The following is a 27460-nucleotide window of genomic DNA, read 5'->3' on the forward strand; positions in this document are numbered from 1 at the left end:
TCATCTGCCAGCAGCATGACTTTACCCCTTCTAATTCTTGATTCTACTTTGGTGTTGAGAAAACAAATACTGTTGTTGTTTGGGTGTGGGTGTTTTAATACTAGAACGAGCAGCAGAGCCGTATGAAACATTGGCTTGATTAGTTCAGCTTTGCAAACTTTTTAACACATACCAAGCCATATTTAGAAGATGACAGTAGTTAAAAGCAGGGTCAAACCACTGAAGCAATGTAAGTGATCATTCCAGTGAGGTAGAACAATGAAAAGGCCTTCAGAAAGGGTTGACTTTTCCATGTTTATGCCATTTCATTCCTTTCTGCAGAGGGATTTCAAACCTGTCAGTGGCCATTCCTATACTGTCAAAGTAACAATGGTACCAAAAAAAAAAATGGAATAGTGTTAAAACCAGTTTAATTATTTTTCCTTTTTAGCTGTATAAAAGACATTGTTTTGACCTAAATCATAGCATGCCAGATGTTATCACAATAATGTGCAGAAATTATCTGGTAATAACTCCTTGAGGAAAACCAAACCCCATTGACCCAGTGCCTCCAAATCTATTTTAAGATGGTAGAACACTGCAGTTCAAATGTTTGGAAATGGGTAATAAACTCTCTGCTGTTCAGTTACAGACATCTTTTACAGCATGTCAAGTAAAAGTGTCTTGAATTCCTCAGGACGCGTCAGGGTCTGGGAAACACTGATTTATTCCATGTCCATTTTACAGAGGAGGAAACTTGGAAACCCAAAGAGAAGAGAATTGAAGCTTTTTGCCCATGATCCCTTCATTATATAGCAACCAGAGTTACCCAATGTTACACCCAAAGGTTGTGGTGGGAGCTACAGATTCTCAGCACTGTTTTGTAAAGCAGCTGTACTTTCCATAGAGATGGAGATTGAAGAATTAAACCAGGCAAAATCACAGCACATTTCTGCAAACTTGAATTGCATGGAATAGCAAATGACCATCTCTAAGGTTACAGCTTTCATTACATGGTTATTCGTCCTCCCCTTAGCACTATGCACCTTTTTGCAGGCAGGGAAAATAAGTTCTGTTACAAACTCAAGGGAATGAATTCGTGGACACATGCAGGCAGATTACACAAAGAAGCAGGAAATTCTTGTAGGTTCTCCCGTTCTGAAACTGTTTTCAAAGTCATTCTTGGTGTCAACTTTAAATACCTGTTTTTCTCTCTCAAGTTACTCGGGTACTATCGGCTTACTTTAGTGACAGATCACTGGAAAGCTCGCTTTCCTTCTGCACAAAAGCAGCGAAGACTGTTCTGCGAGTTCCTAATTTCGCCGTTACTGTATCCGCACCGCTCAGTGATCCAAAAACCCTCCCACCAGGATAAGGGAAGGCTGTATTTCCCCAGCTGGAGCACAGAGCTTTCGGCACCGGCTCTCTGATTTGTCGTCCGGGCTCCGGAGGGGGCACGGTGTGGTCAGCTCGGGAGCACGGTAACAAAAGGCGAAAGCGGAGCGGGAAGGAGCTGGGAGAACGGGAGCGCGGGTGGCAGCCGGGGGGGGCTCATGAGCGCTGGCGGCGGGTGAGCCCCGGGGAGCCCATGGGCGGCCGGGCGAGCCTGGCGAGCCGCGGCACCGAGACCCGGTCCCGGCCCCGGCCCCGCCGCCGCTCGGCGCAAGGAGGAGCCGAGACCATGATTCAGGTACGCGGGATGCGCTGCCCCGGCCCCGGCGCGGAGGGGGGAGGCGGGGCGGGCGTCGGCTACCTCTGAATAGGCGCCTAAATCGCTTGTTTTGGGGGTAGTTATGGAAATAGAGCTGCCAAAAATAGGGGTGGGTTGCTAATCCTGAAGTACACATGTTAACTTTTCACGGGTAGGAAAGTTTTAGATCAACTTACGGTTTTAAACCCATCCGGTCCCAGTGATGGGTTCCCTTCGAGTTCATGACTGTGGACGGGTATGAAAGGTTTTGATCAGCTTATGGTTTTAAACCCATTTGGTCTCAGTGATTTGGTCTTTGAGTTTATGGCTGTGGCCAAAACCAGGGGAACTGCCAAAATAGCAGGCTCTCGGCGGAGCTGCAAACAGGAGGTACCAGAAACCTTTCCAGAGCATTGTCAGAGTCTCTCAGCTCCATGCAACTCATTCCAGAGGCTCATTCAAGCATCTCTGTTTCTGGTTTGCTAAGCAAACCTCTGGACCTTTGAAGTTTCATGCTCTTCCTTCTGCGTTACCTCTGAAAGTTTGGTTCAACACTGGATTAAATTCATTTTAAGCATATGTGTAAATGTTTTTGCTGACTCGGGTTCAGCACACTCTAGCAGTCTCCCTCTCCTTTTGCATGCTTAACTGAGCAATCGCTTTCATTTCAAATCCCTTCTGAAAACATACCAGTTCTGATGAAACCTTTTACGATTAGTTTCCCAGAAATTCATACAGAATATACCACACAAGTGGTAAACATGCACTAAATAATCTGTACTGGTTTCAAGCTCCCCTTGAGCATCTCATCGGCACTCTGTCTTTGGGACAATCTCCATCACTCTTGTGTCTAACATTTCAAACCACAAAGCTGCCAAGGAAATAGCAGAGTGTATGTGTTGGTGCCAGAATTGCTCTCTTCTGAGGTGTAAGATGGCCAGCGTTCAGTTGTAGACAAGTGGCTCATTTAAAGGGCTGAAATATTTTGCCTTCTCTCAGAATTAAAAGAAGGAGCTTTATTCCATTTGAAAGCATATACAATGATCTCCAGTGATCTCTTGCCAAAGAAACATTAGCCTGTGACCTTATGCACTGTATTAAACCTGAAAATCATAATGTTACGTTGGAAAGAAAAATTACTGTAGCAAACTCCTTCCCCCCTGCCCTCCCCAGATTGATAAGGACGAATTTTCTACTAACTCTTAGATCAAGGACCAGGAGTCTAATTTTAGACTGTTAATGGGGTACGTTTTACTAGAGGGAAGGTTACTAACTGGTTATTGCACACCGACTTGGTGCCTGGTAACCCCAATTTTACTGGATGCTCTTGAAACACATTAAGAACATATTCCAAGAGCCATGCTTGTTTTCTTTTTCGTGCTAGTTGTTATATTACAAGGACTTAGTTAAGATGGGTAACCCTATTGCTCCAAAACAGCATCCCGCTGTTGTGTTACCTGTTCCCCATGGCAGCTTTGCCCCACCACACTTTGGTTCTTGTTGTTCTTTGGGGCTGCTAATTGAGAGTCTGCTTCTCAGAGGGCTCTCCAGCTAACTGATGTTATTAATATTGCTTAGAAGTAACTCCTTTTAAACTAGATTTTACAACCATGTTTCTTCATGAGTCTTCCTTTCCTTGTTAAGATATACTGAAGGGTCAAGAAAACCTGAGCATTAAACCCAGGGGCAAGAGAACAAACTAAATAATGTTAACCTCCTCTCTCTGTGACACTTAAAAGAACTGGGAGAGGCTAATACCAAGCAACAAGATAAAGAAATCTGGTGGTTTCCTTAGCAGCAGTCCATGTCAATTTAACAAGGACTGCTGTGGCTAAGCAGAGCTTCACCACCCTCATACCAAGTTCCATGAAATGGATGGTTTGCATTCTTCTATTATTATATATCAGTATAAATCAAGAGTTTCTTCTCTGAAACCAATTGCATTTAATCAGTTTTAAATTAGTGTGAGTGATGAGGGAAGCTGGGCCAGTAATTCTCAAAATATTGGTTATAAAATGAGTTCAAATGATGGAGTAGTCTACAAAAGCTGGCATAGGCTCCAATTTATGCTGCTATTAGGGAACAGAAAACATGTGGGCAGGATGTATTAACATCAGTGCCTTTATTTTACATCTGGAACATGAAAAAGGAGTCAATTGGCAACAGCTTAAAATGTGAGCTTTCTCTATTGTTGAATTTCTATTGATCTTTCTCCTCCAGCAGGAAGATACATAATTATACAATACACCATCTGAATTGCTACCACTGGGGGTTGAAATGATTGTAATATTAGACATTCTGTCTCAGAATATGGCAAAAGGTCTTAATATAAAGTTGAGGGTAAAATAGCATAAATTTGATGCTAGGAAGGTGTTTTAAAGACTGAGGGGATTTGTTTGTTTTGCATTTTCAAGGGAGGGGTATATTTTTCTAGTAGGGTTACACTAGACAAGTAAGTATTTTTCTCTTGGTATCAATGGAATTAGGCTAACTGAAAATTGGCACATAGTTGACATTATGTTTCTTGGTTAGGCCTCATCCTTGGGTGGTTTATCAGCTTTCTGTGAGGGGCTGCTGTGGTAGTGACTACTGAATTTGCTGTTCAGCATAGACTGGATCAGGACTGAATGCAAGCACCAGCTCTGGCTCAGTTGCTGTAGGTGAACCTTCCTGAGCAGATCCCAGCATGACCTGAAAACTCATTGTCTGAATCTTTACTTTTTACCCACTTCTTTAAATTTCGTTTTTCTTTGGGTATAATATTGTAAGGGAGAAGAAAAAAAGTTTGTACCAGTCCTGCTGTCTTACATCAGCAAGAACCAATAGTGGAAACTGAAGCGCAAAGTAAAGTAAATCAAGTAACTTTTTCAGACTTGCTCAGTGAATACATAACAGACTTCAGGTCTGAGCCTCATTGAAATGCTTGTCCACTGAAGCATATTACTTTTGGAGTAATGAGTTGTCACTTGTGCAAAGCAAGGAAAAGGGACAGTCCAGTGGATCTCTGTACTGTCTTCTCCATACAGTAGGCTTCTGTGTTATATCTTGGTATCTCTGACTGGGTGAGTGTGCAAATGTGAGGATGCTACGCTACATCAGAGGGTAATCACCAGTATCACTCAGTCCATAATCTCCCTGCAGGAATATTCTGGCTTCTGCTACTGATGATTTATTTGTACAGATGGAAAGAATTGGAAGCAAAATATTTCTTCCAGGAAGAAAGATTTTAAAGGGGGTTTGGATTGAATACTAAGCAAATAACAGCACTGGCCCAAAATGCCCACAAGTTCAGAAGTCTTTAGCATCATTTCCTTGTATTGTGTTATAAAACAGAGAAGTCAGAATAAAACAACAAGAATCTTTAATAATTTAATATATCTTTTTGCCAGTGCAGGCCAAGGTGATGGCAACCATGGAAGACCCAGCCTGGGGCACTGTTAGTCAAACTGTGTTCAAGAAGCTGATGAATGCTCCATCCCTGGCAGTGTTCAAGGCCAGGATGGACAGAGCCTTGGGCAACATGGTCTAGTGTAAGGCGTCCCTGCCCATGGCAGGGGGGTTGGAACTGGATGAACTTAAGGTCCTTTCCAACCCAAACCATTCTGTGATTCTATATGTTTCTATGAATCTTGTAGGCCAATCACCCTTTTGTTAACACGTGTCCTTTCATCTAATGAATACATTCTGGGTGAAAGCTGCATAATGTCTATTATTGTATGTAGATGGGAAATCCCTTTGACTATGCATTCTTGTTCCCACTCCATTACTATTACTTAACCAGTCAGGTTAATTCATGTGATGATAGCCCTGTTGCTAATGTTATTTAGTATGTGAGTATCTTGGGGAAGCCAGCTTACTAAAGACTGCACATTATGCAACTGGCGTTCTTTTTACGGTTTTCAGTGCAATGTCTGGTTCTTTCATTGCAAGTTGTCATGTTTTTAATAACCAAGGAAAGGAAAAAACCTTTCAAAAACGTCAAGCAATTGTAGCTACCGTGTCAGTTAGGTTTCCAGGGGATCTCAGACAGGTGAAACACACTGGAACATAATGGCTGTTACTGGAAAGAATTGCATTTTCACCTTGGTATCCTGCCTTCTGTCTGACAGCTGTGACATGTCCTGTGGAAAACAGGCTGGATTAAAGTGGTTTTCAACAAGTTGGAAGTAAAGATACTTTTTTTCTCTGAAAGATAAAGGCAGCCTCAAGTTATAACAAAAATAATTCCTGAGAGGAACTGAGAAGCAAGGAAGGATTTAGAACCCTTTTTTGCCTTCCAGAAGAATATTAAGGGTATAGGAGGAATGTGAAAGGTTCCCAAATGGCTCAGTTACAGCCCTCAAGTGATGTCTGGAAAGATGAACAACTTTCCCATGAAACTTAAAATAGAAAAACGTCTTCTTTTTTTTTTTTTTTATAGTTTGTGGGTTACTTTGAGCATTGCTTTTGCTTTGTAATTTCAGAATTGTTTCTTCCTACTGACTATGAATGGCAAATTGTATCATTATAAAGGAAAAATCACTGTTGGTTCTGGTTTTTAATCTAAATAGGGAAGTTTCTTGGATCTTGGATGGTCTTTAGTTGTCCAGAAAACTGATAGAATGAACGTCTCGGATAACACTGAGGGAGAAATGAATGTGTTGTCTGTAAGTAGGTACAATCTGCTTCAAATCTAGCTGGTTACAAGCAAGGAGGTTGAATAGTTTCAGTCACCCTGCCATTCCATAAAGCCATTTCTTTGCACAGATGGTTCAGATCACAATTCCATCCCTGATACACATTGTTTAATCATCCAAACCAACGATTAAATTGTCAAAATTGTTATTCAAAACATGTGAGTTCTTTTATGATATGTGGAATGAGAATCATACTCCCTTTCCTACATCTCCTTCATTCTAGCTGGTCCTTCCTTCTGACCCTGGGGCCTGATGTAGGTCCCATGGCTTCCCAACAGCAGAGAGAGCTCCTCCTCGTGTAAAACATGCTCGAGTAGCACTGGTGCCTCAGCAATCCCAGCCGCCCTCATGGGAAAGTAAAATGCTAGCAGCATTTCCCTTCCTCCTCCACTCTGCTTTACTTCTCTCAGAGGTTGAGGAATCATGCCATGGTTGAATATGTACTCAGCTCCATCAGCAGGGTTCTTTATTCAACAAAGCACTTGAACATAAGCAGTTTCTTAAGCCTGTTCCTATACAATAAAGTACTTAAAGGTTCATGTGGTCTTGACATCTCTAGAAATTGAAAATGAATTTTAAGGGTGACTTAAGATATTTTACTGAATTAAAGTTCAGGAATGTTTCATCCCCTAGTGACTCATGTATGGTGCTGGTCATGATGAATTTCCTTCTCCTCCCCAAATATAACAACTCTTAGCATTATACTCTCTTCTGTTTTCCTCTGAAGAGGTAACTACTTGATATTTTCTTTTGCTTTGTTGCATCCTTTGAGGTACCCTTACAAAAACAGCTTTCTTGCCCATTGCCCTCCTTTTTGCCCTCGTGTGGATCATGGGATGCTTGGGTGTGAAACTCTGTGGTGTATCCTGATACAGATTTTCACTCGTTTAACCCTGATATTTTATACTTTAACATGCTTATTTGTGATGTTATAATATAGGCCCTGGTTTACATAGCTTCAATTACTGAGTTGGAGTCTGATTCTATGGCTCTTACAGCCCTAAAACTTTCAGTGCTGTTCCCAGCTCTTCATGGATCACTTACAGCATTATAAGAGACTACTGGTGTGACTAAACCACATTAGTAACACCTAAGAATCCTGATTAAGTCTCATACAATGCTGATAATGACTGCTTATAAACTCCAGGTGAGTAAAGATACCTCTTACCCTGAAAATAATTTATAAAGGGTATTTAGGGTCCTGGCAGCTCATGTACAAATACCGTGTAGGAAATTCAACTCAGATTTTGGGGGGCTTTTCATCTTTAGCATGGGCGGTAGTTAACAATATTCTTCATGTTAGCCACCTTATATATGGGCTGGGTTGGGAAGACATATGCGAGAGGGACCAAGGGAGGAAAAGGAGATCTAAGTTAGAAGCTAAACAGTTTGCAAGAAACCCTGTAGGCTCATACGCTGTACTCCTGCTTTAGTTAGGTGAATTCCTGCTATCTAGGTTTGGCCAGTAGAAAAGAGGCTGTGGTACATGGTACATGATACCACTGGGTCCAGTGGCTGGATATTGCAGCTACGTTCATGTTGTGACTTCATTTTATGAGACCTTCCACTTTCTAGAATTGATCACTTCTGGGAAAAGCCTTTCCCTTCCACATGTGAATCCCCCCTCAGATGTGAAGATATTCTCTTGAATACAGGTGAAGAGAAAACAGCAGTTTTCTTTCTTTCCTCCTTCCAGCCTTCTCTGGTTTTAATACATAAAGAGCCAAAGTAAATGGGACTAGATTTTGCAGCTAGACATGGTTTTTCCATGCCAACTCAAGTGCACGCAGTGGGAATGTAAAAAGTAAGCATGTTCCTGATGCTGAGTGTGCGCTAGGTACTTCTCAGTGTGTGTGAGGGGTGAGGTTATTCTTGTTGTAGTTTATGCCCTCTCCAGTCCCTTGCAAGATGGGGAGAGGTGTATGACGCTGCTTTGTGACTGCTGAAGGCATTTACAAGATGCTGTTTGACAGTGCACCCATTTAGGACTTGTATAATGGTTTTGTCTTTAGAAAAAGCATTAAACCAGTCCAGGATTTCTTGCATTTGCTGTCTAGCATTCTACGCAGTCTTGGCCCTACTGTCTCACCACTTTTGGGGTCAGAAATCACTATTCTGCTTAACTGGTAGCTCCTTTTTCTTGGAGAATTACTGTGAGGTGTGTTTATGAAACTCTGTTTTCTCATTCAATGACCTGCCAGTTGGAAGACTGAATGGGAAAGGAATTTTCACCTAGAACGCAAAGGGCGAATTTTATCACCATAGAAGGGCAGCAGGGAGGAGAATAACCTGAAATGAACATGTGTATCTTGGTGCTTTATGTCTGAACAGTTACTTTAATTAAAAGCTCTGCTTGAAATCTGTTGAGATGATCATTGAGAATACCTCTGCCTTCAAAATGAGTAGCATACCCAAGGTAAAACTTGTATGTGAAGTCCTAGAGGTTGTTTTTCAAGTGAAACAAGTGACAACCTCGGATGTTACTTGTATGGAAATTTTAAAGTCATCATTTTGCAGATTCTCCATTGTCTCTCTCATAGTGCAGCACTTTCCCATCTTGGCTCTAATGAAATTAATGGAATGATGAAGACATTTACCCAAAAATAAAACTTGGTAGGGCAGCCTGTAACAGATCTTTTCACTTCAGTTTATCTGTGCATTATCCATCAGTCAATACTGCTTTCTGTAGTAATGGGTTCCTGGCTATGGCTTCTTATAAGGTCTTTGCAGTCAAAGCCAAATCCCACTGCCTTGTGGATCTCCCCTTTTGGGTTAAGTGCACAAATACCTGTTTCAGCTGTCACAAATAACAGAGATGTGAAATGTTTTAGAGAGTCAACTGCCACTGTTGTTTATCAGAGCTGTTCGTCTACAGTAGGAGAGAAAAAGCTAAAGGAAGGCAGAGCTGACTGAAGTGAATAGGTGCTCTCATTCATTCCTAGCCTGTTTCATTTTATAACATGCATAAAGCTAAAGGGAGAAGTCTTTAGGGTGACAGGGTAAAGTGAAGTTTTTGGGGTATTAATTTTAAGTAATGCAACATAATGCAGTAAGTCATGATCATGATGGATCTAGGACAAAGCACAGAACTGTTCCTTAAGTCACCATTTTTAATAGTTGAATTATGCTTTTATATTTGCTGCCTTACACATGGTGTGACGTCAGGAGCTGTGACATATAGAATAAGACTGATCTTTTTGGTTCCCATGTAGATTTCAGGATGGAAGGACTAGGTTGGTTATAGTTTGACTGTGCAAGAGCTCTATAAACTGCTGCTTCAAGCTCTCAGAGCTACTTGGCCTTGCCCCTTTCTTATTTTCTGCCCTGAGAGGACTCTCAACCACAAATGGGTTGTTCAGCCTGGAGAAGAGAAGATTCCAGTGAGACATTGTTTCAGCCTGTTAGTTCTTAAAAGAGGCCTGTAAGAAAGATGGGAGGCTTTTTAGCCCTGTTGCAACAGGATGAAGGGTGATGGTTTGAAACTAAAAGAGGGAGATTCAGGCTGGATGTGAGGAAGAAATTCTGTACAATGAGGGTGGTAAAACCCTGGCACAGGTTGCCCAGAGAGGTGGTGGATGCCCCATCCCTGGAGACATCCCAGGCCAGGCTGGGATGTGGTTCTGGGCAGGCTGATGTAGTTGAAGATGTCCTTGCTCATTGCAGGGGGGTTGAACCCAAACCATTCCATGATTCGATAAGCCTTCCCAGCCCTGTCCTACCCTAGTGCATGTAACACTGGAAGCATTAGCCCTCCATGCCATGTCTGGCAGGAATCCGGAGCACAGCTGATGGAAAGTTGCTTTTGGATCTCCACTGTTATCCATATTTGCCATATGGTTTGGCTGTGCCACCAGGGCATCAGGCAAATGCTGTGTGTGATATTAAGGGACAAAACACATGAAGAGAATTGGGACAGTATGTGAAAATACTACATGTCCTTTCCTTTCTGTTAACTGGTGGAGAGCTGCCAGTGATGAATCAGAGCTTGATGTCGTAAGCCACTTCTTATTTATCAAAAGCAGTTGTAAGGGGGACAGGGAGGGAATGTGCTGTTCAGCATCTTGTTTCTGTTGCTCCTTGATCTCTGTCATCCAGCTATAGAGCGCTAAAAAAGACCCTATTCCTAATGCTTTTTTGTTGGCTATCCAAGCAATCAGAGCCAACAAATGCTTTTTTTTCAAAGTAATAAGACTCTCAGAAACTAATGCAAGTTTGGGACTTGAAAGAGCAAAAGGTTTTCATTATGTTTTTAAAGCAAATGTCAAACATAAACTCTTTTTCATGTCCGTATAAGCCCAATGGGCATGGAATGCCTGCTTCCTGCCAAATCTGGTATTAACTATGGCTATCACTTAGAGGGAAATTAAAACCATTTGGGTCTTTGTCCTTGAAGGCTCCCCATAGGATTTACGAAGGCTCTCTCTAGATTTATTGCAGTGGCAGCTCATGGGGTTTCAGTGATAGGCTGATAGTGTTGTGGTCTTGAATGCAAGTAGATGCATTTAAGCCTGTGCACAGTGGCAACAGGACTACACGTGGGTTTGTGTGCACTCATGTATGTGTGAGAGAGAAAGATCCATCAGACAGAAGATGAGTGAGTTCAACCTGAGGATTCTGACCTGGATTTCACACAGCTGTAATTTTGGTGGGTGGCTAAACAAAGGGTTGTATTTTTAGCCTGTCTTTAAGGTATTTGGAACAGTTCCTTCTTGCCTTTGTGCTTGAGCAGGAGAAGTGCTACTTTGTGTATGGGTATTGATGGGCACTGTAAGAAGAACTATATTCACATGCAAATGGACACTCTTCACTCAGCTCTCCCAGTGCCAGGTCACCAGTGGCAGTGGTAACTTGAGAGCTGAAGTCATGATGGGTCACGGTGGACCACCAGGGGGATGTCTGGTAGCCAGTCTCTTGTCCTGTGGTTGGCACTTGCCTAAGTAGAAGGATGCTGAGGTTTGCAGTTACTCTGACGCAAAGGTGTGTCTTCTGTTAACTGTTACGAGACATTTGACCCCTAACTTTTCCATGGGTAAGTCCTGACTTATTTCCCATTGAGATCTGGGTAGTTGTAGTTGCATCAAATGTGTCCCCACCTGGGAAAATAAGAGAATCTATTGGCTCAAACTGAACAAAACTTGAAGGATTTTAGGGTTCATGGATTCCGGTGTTTTTAAACCAGTGATCTGAAGGCAAAAGCCATAGTGTTCTTCACTGCGGAACCATGTCAAAACAGCATGGGGATGGCTTTTCTTTCCTCAGCCTTCATTTGGAAAGAATTCCTGTTTAGGAATGCATTTACCCATGTAGCATGAAGGCTTTAAGATGTGAGGGTCTAGACAAAAGGAACACTGTCAGAACTCTCAAAAGAGTGATGGGATCGCCTCTGTGTCACCAAACCATGGCACTTGGCTGTTTTCCTCACAGAAAAAGGAGACTGTTTTTAATGTATCAGCTGAGATCAATGACTGCACTAAACACTCATAAAAGGAGAAATGGATGAACACTGTTTTGAGAGTAAAAGGCTGTTTTACTTATTCATCTTATTTCTCCCTTGCAATCCCTCCTGAAAGGCCATTGATATTCATTAAAATGTAGAACTAATTGACCAGAACCAAGTGCTTGGTTTCATTGTGGATGGCCCTCATGTTCAGAGGCAGAGGCTCTTCTGGAAGGGTGGAAGCTGAGCCTTAGGCAGCTCTGACTGAGATTCCAGCCATGCTTGCTTCTTCTTGAGCTTTGCAGCTCTATTGAAGTTGTCAGTGTAACAGCATTGGAATGTCATTCAAAAACTCAGCAAACCTGAACAGGTTTCAGCAATGTTGGAGGGCATTAGATGGAAAAATGAATTAGGTGGAACTCACCAGAATTTTAAACTCCTTTTCATTCCAACTCAGACAACTTTAGCTGCAAAGGACTGGCTCACAGGGTTTAAAAATATAACCTTAACTCTCTGAGAATGAGAAAACAGGATGAGAATGATTAACATTGCTCCAGGATTGCGCACAGAATACTTTAAAGTGGGAGCTGTTCTGAAATTCAGTGTGGATGTAATAATTTCCTTTTAAATATTCAGTTTCTCTCTGTTGCTTCCACATACTGTGGAAATTTTCGTTAAGAAATGTATGTATTGTACCTTGTCACAGACAAATAAAAGCGAGGAATCAATACCTAGCCAGAATCCTTGTGAATACTCCCCCAGTTGTATTTCAGTGCTATCTGCAGTGTTTTGATCAGTCATCACCATAATTTTGTGCAGCCAAAGATCTTAACTGAATTATGGCCTTCATCCCTTCTGTGTCTTGGATGTGACTGCAAAATAAAAGCTGGCTTATACCTGTCAAACACCGAGAGGGCGAATATGAAAAGTGCATTTTCACTCTATGTTTACTGAGAAGGAAGATTGGAGTAGGGAGTTTGTGGTATGAAGCTGGGATCCTGACTTGAATAAGCATCAATTCACAGGGATTTGACACAGATGAATGGACTGGTGGCTGCTGGATTCCTGGAGATTCTTTGAACCTCCATTTTTGGCTAACGGTGGGGGGAGAATCACATTTTGCCCTTCCTGTAATAAGTCAGAAAAACTTGCCACAAGGCATTCCTCCTCTAAACCCCTGTTGGCAGCTTGGGCTATTAGACAGAAACTGGGAGCCAGGGTTAGAGACGAAACCTTGCCAAGAAATCCTAAAAATAGAAAGCTGAAAAATATTACTGGTGTCACTGGAACACTTACACTTCTCATTACTTTTATACTGTGGCCTTAAACTGTGGAGGTCAGGATGTGTTGAAAGCATTCTTCTTGCAGATTTAACACCCACGCCCCCCACCCTACCCACCCCACCCCCTAAACTTGCAGGCTGGGCACTGAGCTGTGGATCATGGTCTTCTAGATGGTAAGAAACCTGACTGCCCTTGCTATATAAGGTAGAATTTAGAAATCCTATTACACAAGTGATTCCCCCCCCCTTCACCCCTTGTACTGTCCTTTGAGCTGAGGGGGTAATGGGATTCTGGAATGCAGGGCAATTTATGGTTGAACTGCCCTTGATCCAAGCATTAATACTGTTCTCTTATTTTAAGGGAGATAATTTTGCTGTAAGCTACATTTTAAAAAGAAAATACAAACCTCCCCTATTTAATATATAAATAATTCTTTTTAAAGGCTGTGCATTTTTGCCCTCCACATGACTTTTTGCCTGCTCTTTCTAAGTTATTTTTCATGTATGCTCTTTCTTGTAGACTAAATAAGAACAGTTCTAACAGAGTGTAGGAGCTGCAGTGTGTTCAGCAAGACACTGAGTGACTATTTACTTCATTATACTTCCACTGAAGACATGTTCTTAATGGCTATAAAATGGCTATAAAAATCAAATGACTTAGGAAAGAAGGGCCACTGAAGTGTTACTGCTTTGTTAGTAAGATGGGTTACTGGCTTTTATCCTGAGTTTTTTCCCCCCGGATACTCTAAATAAATGGAAACACTTTCAGAGAGTCAGTATAGAGAAGAACAACTGAAGAATAGTAGAATCATTATAGGGGCCAGGGTGAGCCCCATATTGTGGCTTTTTTCTGTGCTTTTGCATGAGAAAAGGCAGAGGTTGACTGCAGTTGTTATTTTTGGAGGTGGCAAAAAAGAGATGTATCACTCAGTGGTGAAGGAAGGTCTTTGTATTGAGCTCATATGCTTCTTTACATGTGTCCTAGATTTAGCTTAGCTATTTGTTTTCTAGAGTATATGCTAAGTAGTATGGTTTATGATGTCTATAGAGAATATCAGACTTACAAATCAGAAACCTCAGCATCAACCTCCAGCATCAGAATGTTGGATTTTCTGTTTTATTCCTAAATGAAACCCTGTTCTGACTCTCTCAGAGTGTACGTGTTGGTATTGGGGATGCAATGGATTAGAAATCCAAGTACCTTTTACATGGTGAGTTCTTGTTACTATTATTATTGCTGTTGTGGATAATAATAACAATCGTTTTGAAACTCATCCATCCATCTTCTTTACCCACCAGGTAAGAAAAAGGTTTTATATGTGTGTGACCTGCAGATTAAAATGATACCTGCAGCATCAGTTAATACTTCCTCTGTCTGCCTTGCTTACTCTTTTGGAGAGACTTCTGAACTGATTTTTCAGTTATTCAGCTTCAGGAGCTGTGATGCCAACATCCAACCATGCATCCAAAACCCTGCTAAAAGGCTTCATTGCTGCTGGAGAGGGCTAGACTTGCTGAGTGCTTCCTTCAGTTTTTGCAGTATGTCCAGTTTTAGCAGTGGCCAGATCAAATAGATCCGGCAGTGTCTAAATCACTAGTGGAATGTCTCTGGGTACGGTCTTTGCTTACATGGGTTAGAAGTTCTTGCATTCTTTTGCCTAAGAAGGAGCTTCCTTCCTTTGGCTGAACTCATGCTGTATCTCAGAGGAACACAGAAGTTGGGGGTTTGAGGTACAATACAGTATGCAGTGTAACTGTGTGTACTGGCCATGATATTATGGTGACTGGAAGAGCACCTCAAAGTACTGATTATAAGACAGTCTCATGGGCTGCTGGACTATGGCTATTTTGAGGCACATGTTCTGACTTGCATTGACTGACCTCTTTTTATTGACTGGAAAGATGTCATGCAAAAACCTCTGCCAGAGAAGCAAATGACAGTAGGACAAAGTACAAATCTACATGAGGGATTATAACCTGTTCTGTTTTGCTTTTAAATCTTGTATGAAAATATTTAACTGGGACATAATATTGTGAGCAGTGGAATATGTATGAGCTCAGTTCTCACAGTTGAATACCATTCAGAGTGTGGGAAAAATGGGAACCTTGCTGTGGAGAGGCATCTTCTGAGCCAAAAGGATGACATCTGAGACCTCAGATTAAAGTGTAAGAGGAGGAAAGAGTTGATAATTACAGCATTGGATACATACAACTCTCAGGACATAGCAGAAATCATAGGTTCCAAACATAGCTGGCAGAGTGCACACAGAAGTAAGTTCACAGGGACGTGTTTTCATTCCTTACAGACAGCATGAGGCTAACTGGGTTTAGCTGCAGTGTTAACCAGGAAGAGTTCAGACTTTTGAGATGATCTGGTACTGTCCACTGCAAAACAGTGCAAAAGGCAACGTAATGTCTCACTTTCTGTCACATTTAAGAAAAAGAAATCCATGGAACAGTTTGATGTTATTTGCTGCATTTATTCTATGTTCTGGAAACACCGTCCTGGGGAGCTGAATAATCAATGTCAGCAACTAAGTGCTCTGGCTTTTGCCCCTTGGCTTTTTCTGTCTCAGTGTGTTACACACATAGAATCATAGAATCCCAGACTGGTTTGGGTTAGAAAGGACCTTAAGATCATGCAGTTCCAAACCCCTGACATGGGCAGGGACACTTCACACTAGACCAGGTTGCTCCAAGTCTTGTCCAACCTGGCCTTGAACACTGCCAGGGATGAGGCAGTCACAGCTTCTCTGGCCACCCTGTGCCAGCGCCTCAGCACCCTCAACAGGGAGGAACTTCTTCCTTAGATCTAACCTGAACTTCCCCTGTTTCAGTTTGAACCCATCACCCCTTGTCCTATTGCTACAGTCCCTGATGAAGAGTCCCTCTCCAGCACCCTTGTAGCCCCCTTCAGACACTGAAAGCTGCTCTGAGGTTCAGTTTTACAAACACCTTCAGTTTTTACAAACACCTGAAGGGGCAGGTGTTTGTAAAGGGTCAAAAATACTTTCCAAGGATATGATTATTATTTTGGTTTTTATCCTCTGTCTAAAAGAAGAAAGTACAAAGATGAAGGGAGGGAAATCCTGACTCCCCTGGAACAGCAAATCTCTGCTTGGGTTGCCAGAGCCAGAACATCATTACCAGACCTTTCATCAAGAAAGGCCTCTCTGTAATTGGTCCTTGCCCTTCTGATTTGTTACGACTGCTGCTGATCTGGGTATCCCTGAATAGCTGTGGCATCTGTTTGCAGCATGCATGGCTGGTGGTGAAATCTTTCTAGTGCTGGGAGGGAGATGTGGGTTTCCTTATGAAAACAGGAGGTAGTGGCAGCAGCTGGCAGTTCTGACCAGCATGGGTCCAGCACTAGGACACAGGGGGAAGCCCCACAAGCAAACATGGGGCCATCTGGAATTACCATGCATACTTGCACCTAGGACACTCATAATGCTATGGCCTCTCACTACATGACACAGGAATCATGTTTTATGTGTTTGCTCTCCTTATCCCCTCAATTTCCAGGTGGATGTAATGGGGGGTTGGTGGGTTAAGAGCTTGTTCAATGGCCATCTCTTTGGTTGTACTAGAAAGAGCCAGGTGAAAATAGAGTAAATGAAGTCTGAGAAGGACTGGCTTCTGGACAAATGGGTGAAGGCAAATGAATCCTAAGAAGGGTTCCACAATGTGTTGTCCAACACTTCAGCTCAGGATTAATCTACCATCATTAAGTGTAATTGCCAAAACAAGAAAAGGGAACATCAGGGTTACACTGGTATAGGGCCTCTGAAGACTGTATTAGGAAAGAAATACAAAAGTCTTCTGTATGATTTAATTAGGTCTAATACCTGGCCAGGACAGTTTTATCAGAGGAAAACAAGTCTCATTGCCACCCTCTTCCTCCTGTTCAGCCTTTCTCCTCCTCCCTGCAATGCACACACTGTTTCCTATGGGATTGCTAGTTGTGATGCACAGATGAGTTGCTATGGGAAGTTAGAAGGTACCTCTCTGAAGCTGATTCTGGAGGTGCTGAGAAAAGCTTCACTGAAACTGTGACCATTTACTCAAAGATCGGCCGTTCCTGTGTTAAGAATTTAATTCGTATTGAGGGAGGAAAACTGAAATCTATTCTGTTTCAAGCTAATGGTTACGAATTTCTTTTCTTTCAAATTACATCTCGCTCCAGCAGACTTGAGTTTTTACCGAAAGAAAAATATTTAACAATTTCCTTCCTTTTCAGTTGTTGTAACTGTACTCAGTGATTTACCACAGGAAGAATATCTTATTCCTGACTTCCTGATCTGCCTGCAAGCTGATATCTGGTGCCCTCCTGAAACACACAGTTTGGATTGCTGGTCCACCCAGGCATACATAAGTAAACAAGGTTTATACATCTAAAGATGCCAGAGGAACAGATGTTTTCTATTTGCTCAGGGTCTTTTGGCATCAGGAATTAGAGAACAAACTTAACACTTCCAATGCCACATGCCTTCTTTAATTGCACCTCTATTAGATTTGGTGAAGGATTCCATTTTGTCGAGCAAGAGGTTTTACTGATTAAATTACTGATTGGTAGCTCTGCAAGCAGGCTCAGTCCTCAGAGCTCTTTTTGGCTCTCAGCAGAGGGAGAAACTGATCTTTCACAGATCCTTCTGTTCCCTCTGCTTTCTTCCTACCCCATCTGTGTAACAAAGCTGCTGCTTGATCACTCTCTTGACCTTAAACCTTCAGTGACTGCGAGAGAGGAATAAAGGGAGAGGGGAAAGTAGGGGTGACTCTGAAGTAGGAGGCAGGGAGTGAATTATTTGCATGTGGAGACTCAAAAAGGAAGCAAGAGAGCAGAGGAGATCGTGAGCAGGAAGGACCAGACGTTGGCTACAAAAGCAAGAGCTGCAAAGAGAAGTGGATAAGAAGTGAAACAAAAATAGCTCAGGAAATCAGAGATGGGCTGGGGAAGAGAAAGAGGGAGGGAGCAAAAGATGAAAATCCAAGGAGAGATAACTTACCACAAGCTGCATGAATTCCTGTAATATGTATATATTGGCTTACAGGAATGTTTATCTAAATGTTATGCATCTAGGCCACTAAGAATCTAGTCTTCCTCATTAAGTATCCCAGAGGATGATTTATTCAACCCATGCTAACATTGCCTACTGCTGTTTGCTGAATGCAGAGGGAGCTCAGACAGTTCAAACTTGAAGGACTGCTTTTGGCTGGCTAAAGATTGGTAAAACGCTTTCTCCTTGCTTTATTAGATATTTCTGGTTTAAAAACTGTAAAAGGTGTGATTTTCTGGAGATGTCTTGGTATTATTGTAGGACCCGGGTGGAACTGTAGGTCAGCACCCTTATTGTTGGGAAGGAAAGTTTGTTTAGATCAAAATAATCTAGCTTGATGCTTACACTTGCATTTCACCTTTATGTGAAGAATATGAATGTTTGGTTTCTGTGTTTTGTATCACTAACGAATCAACTGTAATAGCTCTCTAGAGATCTTTCCCAATTGTGAGGGTGTAAATATAAGTATAGGGAAGGTGTCTGAGCACAGCACCTTAGAATGGAGATTGCAACAACAAAAGTTGGGATTTACATAAGAAACTTAAATCTTATTAATTAAGGTTTATTATGAGGCTGTCACAGTCTCCACACTTGCAACTATGATCTCCCAAACTTCAATTCCCATGACTCAGAATATAAGTCTTAGTTGCTGTTCTTCAATGTGATTTAAGGGGTTTAGTATGTTTCTTTGCCATCTGCCTTCTAGTTACTTACCTGGCAGCACTGAAAGCTATGGGCTTGTCTCCAGTTCAGAAGGGGTGAGCATTGCTTTGGATTTAGTTGTGTTAATCTGGGATGTTTAGGGAAAAAACATTGCTTTTTGAGGGGAGAAATGAAGACTTTTTCACACACACATGAGCTCCTGTCACATTTAAATGTGTGTCTATGTAGGTGTTTCTCTGTCCCTATTGTTTCAAAGCAAAGTATTAGGAACTTTTGCTTCCCTGAATAAGTCTTGTGCCTCTGAGTAGGGACCCACTAGACAAAGTCTGAGCATAAATAATTCTGCTGAAATGCTTAGGCAGGGTTTAGGTTCAGTTGGCTCTGTTCATGCACCTTCTCACTCGGAAAGCCAGAAGTATATGGTGATGTTTGCCTTGGCTCTGCTAAGACAAAAAGGCGATGTGGTTACTGTGTGTATGTGAAAGATTAAGACACAAAAAAAGTAGAAGGATTTAGAGTATTTCCACAGGAAATGAAAGGATTAAGTAGACAAACAAAATTTTGCCTAGGAAAGCAAAATTACTTACTGGAATATACAGCCTCAGGATTAAATGTTTCATATTCCTCTCTACATCTCTGAACACTGAACCACACAAATGAAATTAGCGCAGTACAGCCTAGCAGACATCCTGACACAGATGAGCCAAAAGCCTTTTCTGTGTTTCCTGTATGATTCCAGGCCTGGTTTTGTTAGGAAGTCTGTAAAAAGTTAAATGCATTTGTGTGTGCTGGATGCTCCATGCTGAACCATTTCTCAGGGCACTCCTGCAGCATGCTCTCATACCCCTTGCCCTGTGTGTCCCATCTCCACAGCCAGCACCTCATGCTGACCGAAGCTGTGGCAGGATTTGTTGCTGAGAACAGTGTCATCTTCTTGTACGAGCATCTGTGAGGTGTCAATACTCTGACCTGATGCTGGAGGGAGGAAAAATCAACCAGGTAATGTTCGGCTCCTAGCTCGGGGTCATCCCAGGCACAAACACAGGCTGGGGGAGACTGGTTTGAGAACAGCCCTAAGGAGAAGGACTTGGGGGTGCTGGGTGAGAAGAAGCTCCCCATGACCCGGCTTCAGTGTGCGCCTGAGCCCAGAACCCCCTCGTGTGGAGGTGGCAGGAGGGGAGGCTCTGACAGCTGGGCAGCAGCCCCCAGCCTGCCGCCGCTGGAGGGCACTGCGATCCTCCGCTCCACAGGCAATTCCCAGCACGGGCTCGCTTCTGGAGAGAGTTCTGAAGCTTCAGGAGGAAGCGTGTATTATTGACCCTAATTAACTGTCACTGCCCCTTGCTTCCCTCTGTATGCTTTTACATTCCTTTCTATCACTCCTTTCCAAGGTCACTGTGTATGGTTGTATTTATTGTAACCAAAAGAATAAAACCATAACAGCATCCTATACAAACCACCTATATTTAAGAGAGTATAAATCAGAATATGTAAATTTGTAATCAGGATAGGTAAAATCAGATATGTAAATCAGAAAAATGGCACTATTAAGGATGCTTGTGCAAAGAGCCCAAAAGAAAGCAAAACAACCCCCCAAGCTCATCATCAACAAATGCAGATATATTTGCTTTAGGTCTATAAATAGCTTCTCTGAGACCTGTAGCTATCCTAAATAAGTTTGTAACCTGAAAAGCATATACCTGTTTAACCTGGTAATTTCTCTGCTGGAAATGGAAGTGCTTAAAAGACAAATCTGGGATCTATGAGATTACAGCCTGAGGAGAAACCTCACAAATGTCTCCAGAAACAGAGACATTTGTGGTAATTCTAGCTCTGGTAACATACCCTGCTTTCTGTTATACCAAGTGCTCTGTTCTTCACGTGTGCTGAAAGCTGCTGCCCTGGGTCAGGTGCCCCATGCCAAAGAGCCTGGCTTTCATTTGTGTCAAAGCTGGAGCCATTTCGAGCTGTACTGCAGCACTGCTGAAAGGCAGGGCAGTGACTCTGAATGCCTTGTGAGCACAGAGGTATTCAGCATGACATGCCTGCTTTATTACTCCTTCCAGCTTGCTTTCCTGCTGTTTTAAACTTGTAGGCAAGCTATCTCCATCAAATAAGCTGTGTCAGCTGTCAACTCTGTTACACAGTCAGTGTGGCATTGTCCAAGCCTTTGTTCTGCAGTTTGAAGGAGCTGTTGCACACTGCATTAACCTCAGGGCTCCTTGCATCCCCTCCCCTGGGCTACCATGGCCATCGCTTGACCCTAAACAGGTTAGTCTCCAGCTGCTGGTTTCTGTACATCTCTGCTGTGGTTCATTTTGTGACTCTGAGTTTAACTGGTTCTTCATTCCCTGGCACTAGAAAAGGAGCAGCAGAACATTAGAGATGGCATATTCACCACTGACAGAGAGAATCCTGTCTCAAATGTCATTGTGTTTTCATAATCCAGAGGAAATGAATGAGAGGCAGAAAAGCTTCTCTTCCCTCAGGTGTGCTTGTTAGTTGATGTGGGTCTTGGTCAATGCAACACATAAACATAGGCAGTGAAGATTCCCTTCAGAGGTCTCTGTTCAACATGCTTAGAACATGAAGAAAATGAGAATGGGAGAATTTTCCCTAGCACAGAGTTTAATCAGAGGACTTCAGCTGTCTTAAAAATACTGTCCCATGTTGTCACCCAGTTTGCCTTCATGCCTCTGAAGGGAGAGGTAGCAAGGGGGAAGGAGCAAGGGTGATTAATAGAGCCTGGTGTAATTAATAGGTACAGGGCAAGCAGCAGGAGGGAGAGGGAAGGCAGAGGCCCTGTTTTTGGCAGGTTTGTGAGAGGCAGAACTGTTCTGTTGACATGTGTCACTCTTATCACTTAAGAACAACGTTAAGTTTGAATCCAGCTCTGGGAAACGCTTTTTCTCTTTAGTGCTCTAGATGCCGAAGCTTGTGTTTCTTTATTGTGCTTTGGGTTGTGGAGAGGCAATGAAGTGAATGCTGTTTGGGTTGATTTTGGTGCATTTAAACCAAAGATTTCTATAAGCAGCAAAATGAATTAACTCTGTTTTCCTGTGCTTTATTGTCTTGAGGTCATTCATTCTCCTGAGTGGGCTCTTTGGTGAGCAGGGATGTGCTCTCATGATGGTATTCTTACGATGGAGGCATTAGTATAGTTTGCATCCTCCAGCTAACTTCTGTTTTCAGGAAACCTGAAGGAACTAGACAGGATTTAAGTTGCTAAGTTTAAAAACTGCTAGCGAAGACACTAAAGGCAGAGATGTAAAACAAGGTCATGTTTTTTTACTCTCGAATAATAGTTATGAAACCAAGCTAAAAGGAAAGCAAACCCAATGTCTTGTACGAGGCCACCACAGCATGCTTTCTTCCAGTTAGATATTTGGGATCTGCTGCCTCTCACACTACAGCTTGCTGTGAACTTTCAGCTTGTCACAAGCATGAAACAAGCACATGTTTTATAGGAAGCTGGAAGGCTTCTGGGAACGAATTAACAGCTCCAGCCAAACTGAGTCAGAAAAATCTGGCATACTTGCATGAGGATGCTCTGTAATGGGCATGTTTAAAAACCTCAGGCAGTTCTGATGCCACTGAGAGGTACTTCTTAAGTGGAGTATGTACAAATTCAACACATTTACAACCTCTTTCATGATAATTAAACCTTTATTACTGTTAAACATCTTTTAGAAAGGATATCCGGGTTAGAGGAATCTTTATCTCATATAAAACTTTAAGTAATTTTACTCTGATTTTAATTGTCATAAATAATTACTAGAGACACTAAAAGGCTCCTGTTGAGGCAGGGAGTGTTGGACCTTAGGAAGAAGAAAGCTGTTGGCAAGCTTGAGACAAGAATTGAGAAGCCTCACATCAGAATGTTCAGTACAGCCTCAGAAATGGGCACTGGGTTAAATGGGGACTGGGTTAAACATCTGACTGACCTTACTGGAAGAGAAGGGCCAGAGTCATTGCAATGAATCTTTTCAAGGAGATTCTTTACTCATGTGTCAGCCATCATTATGTGTCTTTCCACTGTACTAAGAAAGTGAACACTGACACAATACACTGTTGGTTGTGTCCTTCATGTTACAGCCACTGGTAATTCATCTTACAGCCCATGGTTTCCCGTGTAATCATCTGAGACAGAACTAGTCAGGCTCATGGTATATTCCAGATGTCACTGGCTAAATCCACGTTGCAAGTATCTTTCATTTTTTATTATCAGTTGGTGCTCCTTTCTTTATTTTGTTATTTATATCTCCAGGGTTCCTGGGTGAGAAAGATATTTGAGTGAATTGAATAAGAAAATGATTGATGTTTTATCTTTCTGGGTAACTTTAAATTCTTTTCCTTCCTCTCAGTCTTTATTCACAGTGATTTTGCTGCCCTACAGCACAGGGAAGCAGTAGGCACATTTGTCTGGAGTATGTTTTTCCCTGGTGACTAAAGGGGAGTATGGTGTATGTGAGGGTACAGCATGAGCTGAATGGAAATAGGGGGTTTAAGCTATGCAGAGGTGTATCTTAAGATACACAAATCACAGACATTTAATAGGTGCTTATGGCACTGCAGAAGGTATCACAGTCTATCCCTGGGACACCCAGACCTGCAGACGGTGGAGGCTGAAGTCTGAAGAGAGCTGGCATAAATGCTTCAAGACCAAAAGATCATCAAAATGTGTGCAAGTTATTTAAACCATTGTAAAGACTTGTACTGAAGAAAAGTGTTAGTGTTCAGGGAAGTTTCTAACCTGTGACTTTGCTGCTTTTGCTAGATTCTTTCTTCTAAACACTGCCAACAAGTTTTAGTAATGTATTATTTAATTAATAATTGGCATTAAATATTAATTTAAATAAATCTGAATTAAATATGAAATCTGATAATCTGAAAACAATGCTAAAAATAGAACAAAGAGAAGAAGACGACAAACTTAGGAAAGTGGGGTGATGTAAAATGACTGTGCGCGTTACAGGCATTTATGGAAATACGAAGCCTTGAGCTAAGTAAAAGGTCAGAAAATGGATAGAAACTTATGTAATTCTGCTTTATGTCCTACCCAGAGTTAATGTGCAAATACTATGGTGGCAGAAAGGTTCTGCGGGCTCCTGGCCTTGTAGGGCAGGAGGAAGGTAGGAGTGGATCCCAGTTAGGATGAACTTTGCTGGTCAAATAAAGGATGGGCACATCCATAACTGACAATAAGGTGGACATCAGCTTGCACCATATGCATCAGCTCTAACTGCAGCTACATACATGGTTATGAAAGCTGAAGATAATAAAAAGGTGCCTTAAAGAAAAGAAACATAGTAAATACGGAAGAAATAAGGATTGGTATTGATCTCAAAGAGTGTTCATAGTTGAAAAGACAAAAAGTGTAATTCCATTAGAAATGAAAAAGTTACTGTTGGGTAAACCTTATTTCAAACCAGAGCACTCTTCAAAATCAATGTTAGTCACTCTGTAGCAGCTATTTACATGATTTGAGAATCGTGTAAATAACATGGTAACATAGCATTTGTAAATCATGTAAATAACATGAGCCAGAGGCTTGGAGCAACCTGCTCTAGTAGAAGGTGTCCCTGCCCATGACAGGAGGTTGGAACTGGATGAGGTTTAAGGTCCCTTCCAACCCATACCAGTCTGATTCCCTGATTTCTCCATCCATATCAAGTCTGTTCTGAAAAAGGGACCAAAAAAAAAAAAAATCCTATCTCCAAAATTTTAGGGAGTATTTTAATCCTAAAATGAATATATAGAATATATGAAATGAATATATAGGGAAGTTCTTACCCTTTGTACAGACAAGGCAGTGGCTGACAGGATGGAGTCTACAAGACCTGGGCATGGTTAATATTACACTAGGAAAAATTGTTGTTTGTAATTTTAAAGTCAGTCTGCTTCACTGTATATTAGTTTCCTTGATACTTCACTGAAAAATAGCAACATGTTTTGGATTTAAGAATAAAGACGTGGATTTAATTCTGCTTCAAGTCATTGGTATTGTGATAAACTGTTAAGACACCCTTCTAATGCAGCTTGAAGAAAATGCTGTTCTCTGATCAGTACTGTTCTGTGATCTATGCAAAATAAGCTATGATCTTAATAGAGCTCTAACAGAGAGAGATTTGGTTTCAGTAATTTTTGAAAACCCAAATGGAAATGGTGCTTATTCAGCATTTTTGGCATTTCAGCTATTTCATCAGAATGCTGAAATTTCATCAAAGTGGTCAAACAAGGTTGAACAGGCTGAGTTTCCATTCAGTAACCTCTGCTGCTGGGAGTACCAGGGCAGAACAGCAGCAGAGTACTTCTGCTGCTCATTAAACCTGGCTCTGGGATCTAAACCAAGAAAGCAGTCTTCCTTTGGACACGGGCATTCCCTTTCTTTACTTCCATTTAGTTTCAGATGTATCATTACCCAATGTTGCACACGAGCTCTCCCCTCCATTCTGTTAACCTATAAATTACAGAGCAGTGGTTAACATAATTCCTCAGGGCACCAGAGTTAAGGCTGCATGGTGTGCACACTTGAGGTTTCTGTAGGCACATTTGCAAACAATAAATGTTGTCTTTTTATCTTGTTTCCCTTGGGGAACATTTTTGTGCGTAATCTGGTTAAATGGTACAGGGATTACAAGTGTGTGTCTGTGTGCGTGTGTATAAAAATATACCAAGATTTAACCCCAGGCAGAAATATGAATACACCTTTAAAGGCCAACAGTTGCCTTGTTGCTGAGCCAGTAGTAAGAGGCTCTCTTCTGAGGAGCCAAAGAATTATGCTTTCTTAGTTATGTTCACCCAGGTTCAGTGTGACTGCAAAGTCCTCTTGAAGTTTGCTAAGGTGCTTACTAACCTATCTTAAGATATGTTTGCTGTTCATATTGTAACTTACTCCTAGCATGCCTCATGGTGGCCTGTAACTCGGCTTCAGATGTTCTGTGATCTCAAAACACAGTCTCTGGTGTTTCAAGCTGGATGAGGTTTGTACCTTTTTATGAGGGCTGTTTAAAATACAACCTTAGAAACCTACCAAGTCTCCTTTTCCTCTCTCATTTCAGTGGTGCTGCTTTGGCAATAATGAGATCAGGAGGATCTGTCAGTCTGTAAATTTGACATCCATCAGCTATTCTATATGAATTTTGCTGAGATAGGCAAGCAAGTAGATATGACTCACCCGTAGCAACTTTCTGTGATTCTAGGCAACATCTTGTTCTGCTTGTGCTTAGCCATACAGTTCATTTCATCAGGAGTCTTGCAGTAGTTCAGTGTTTTTATAAAGTGCATGTTCTGAAGGTAAATAATACATTCATCTGTTGACTTTATTATCAGGAAAGTTTCTGGTTCTTGATAAAAGCTTGAAAATGTGAACTCTCCAGGTTTACAAAACAGATAGCAAAGAAAAGGAACTAAAATGAAGTTTATTGTGGATGAAGGGGGAGTTAGTCTCAGAACTTAGTCATGCTCTATGTTGGAAAGTTGGGCTGGCACAGCTATGTCAACTGGGAGTCCTTTTAGGGAAAATCCCATTTCCTAAACTGTTGGAGCACTGCTGGCAAAGCCTCAGTGGGGATGGAGGCCACCTGGCAGAAGGGTAATTCTCTGTGTGTGGCTCAGGTTGTCTGAATAGGTAAGGTGGCTGCAGTGGCAGAACAGACCCTTTAGGTCAGCACAAATAAGTCTGTGCTAGGAAGCTGTGTCAGCACAAGTGGGCTGAAGGTGTGGGGTAGCACCAGTTAGTGGTTCCCAAGCTCTGGCCAAGAAGTTACTGTCTTTCCCAGGTGTCTGAATGGCCCTAGAAGCAGCTCATGCTGGTGCTTCCTGCCGCTTACTGTAAATAGCATCTTTGTCTTTACCTGTGTTAGGGTGGGATAATCTAACAGGTAACCAGAAAGCAACTTTGCAGGAGCTTCTACTGCAAATGCTGGATTGTAAGGAGGTGGGTTTTTTTTTGTCTTTGTTGAGTACAGTGAGACAATATGAGTACCAAAGTTATCATGAAATCATTAAAATATTCCATCCCTGTGACAGATTTCAATGAGAGAATTGTTGGATTTCTATCCTTATTTCTTATTGGCTGGTACTACGCTGAGATTTGGTATTAGAATCATAGCATCAGATAGGTTGGAAAAGACTTTCAAGATCATCAAGTCCAACCATAACTTGTGTATTGCACAAGTAACTAATGTGCTTTGTAGTTGCTACTGTGCTAAACCTTTTCATCCTCCTCATTCAACTCTCGTAGTTCTGGTTTGTTTTTCAATGGAAGTCCTTGAAGATCCAACAGGCTTTTTTGTGTCTCTTGTTGCCACAGAGTAATGCTGTCCCTCTGTTCTGTTTTGTTACAGCTAATTTGAGATATTTTCCTAATTGTGACTACAGTTCTGTTACTGCAACTCTCCTGAAGTCATTGGAACAATGTAAGCCCACACCAGACTTGAAATTGGTGTCTTCCCCTCTCCCCATATGTTTCAAAGTGAGAAGGAAAGAACTATTTTGCTTTGTAAACTGTAGAATGTGGAGGGAAAAGGGGTTTGGAACAGGATTTTGTGCCTGGACCCTAGAGGCAGACATTTGTCAACTCACAGGGAAGTATTTTATAAAAAGATTGGCCTTGTTGCATCTCCCTTTCATAGCGTACATTTACAGGTTAGGTTCCACTCCTTGGGACCTCTT

At 41.8% G+C, this 27460-nt stretch overlaps 1 protein-coding gene across 3 annotated transcripts in view; it reads left to right on the forward strand.

Annotated features, from left to right (window-relative positions):
• Window positions 1-1406: 1406 nt before the first annotated feature.
• TNS3 (tensin 3) overlaps window positions 1407-27460 on the forward strand; it is a 197496-nt gene continuing 171442 nt past the window's right edge. For 2 of the 3 annotated variants that reach the window (XM_061464584.1, XM_061464585.1), the window contains exon 1: window positions 1407-1669. In XM_061464584.1, coding sequence (XP_061320568.1) covers window positions 1568-1669 — 102 coding nt within the window. In that variant the 5' untranslated portion in view covers window positions 1407-1567. The remainder of the gene's footprint in view (window positions 1670-27460) is intronic. The other variant, XM_061464586.1, reaches the window with a different exon arrangement.

Source organism: Pezoporus flaviventris, unplaced genomic scaffold, assembly GCF_033815535.1.
Source record: "Pezoporus flaviventris isolate CSIRO_AGI_PZ_B2104156 unplaced genomic scaffold, CSIRO_AGI_Pfla_v1 ptg000037l, whole genome shotgun sequence".
NCBI classification, from domain to species: domain Eukaryota; kingdom Metazoa; phylum Chordata; class Aves; order Psittaciformes; family Psittacidae; genus Pezoporus; species Pezoporus flaviventris.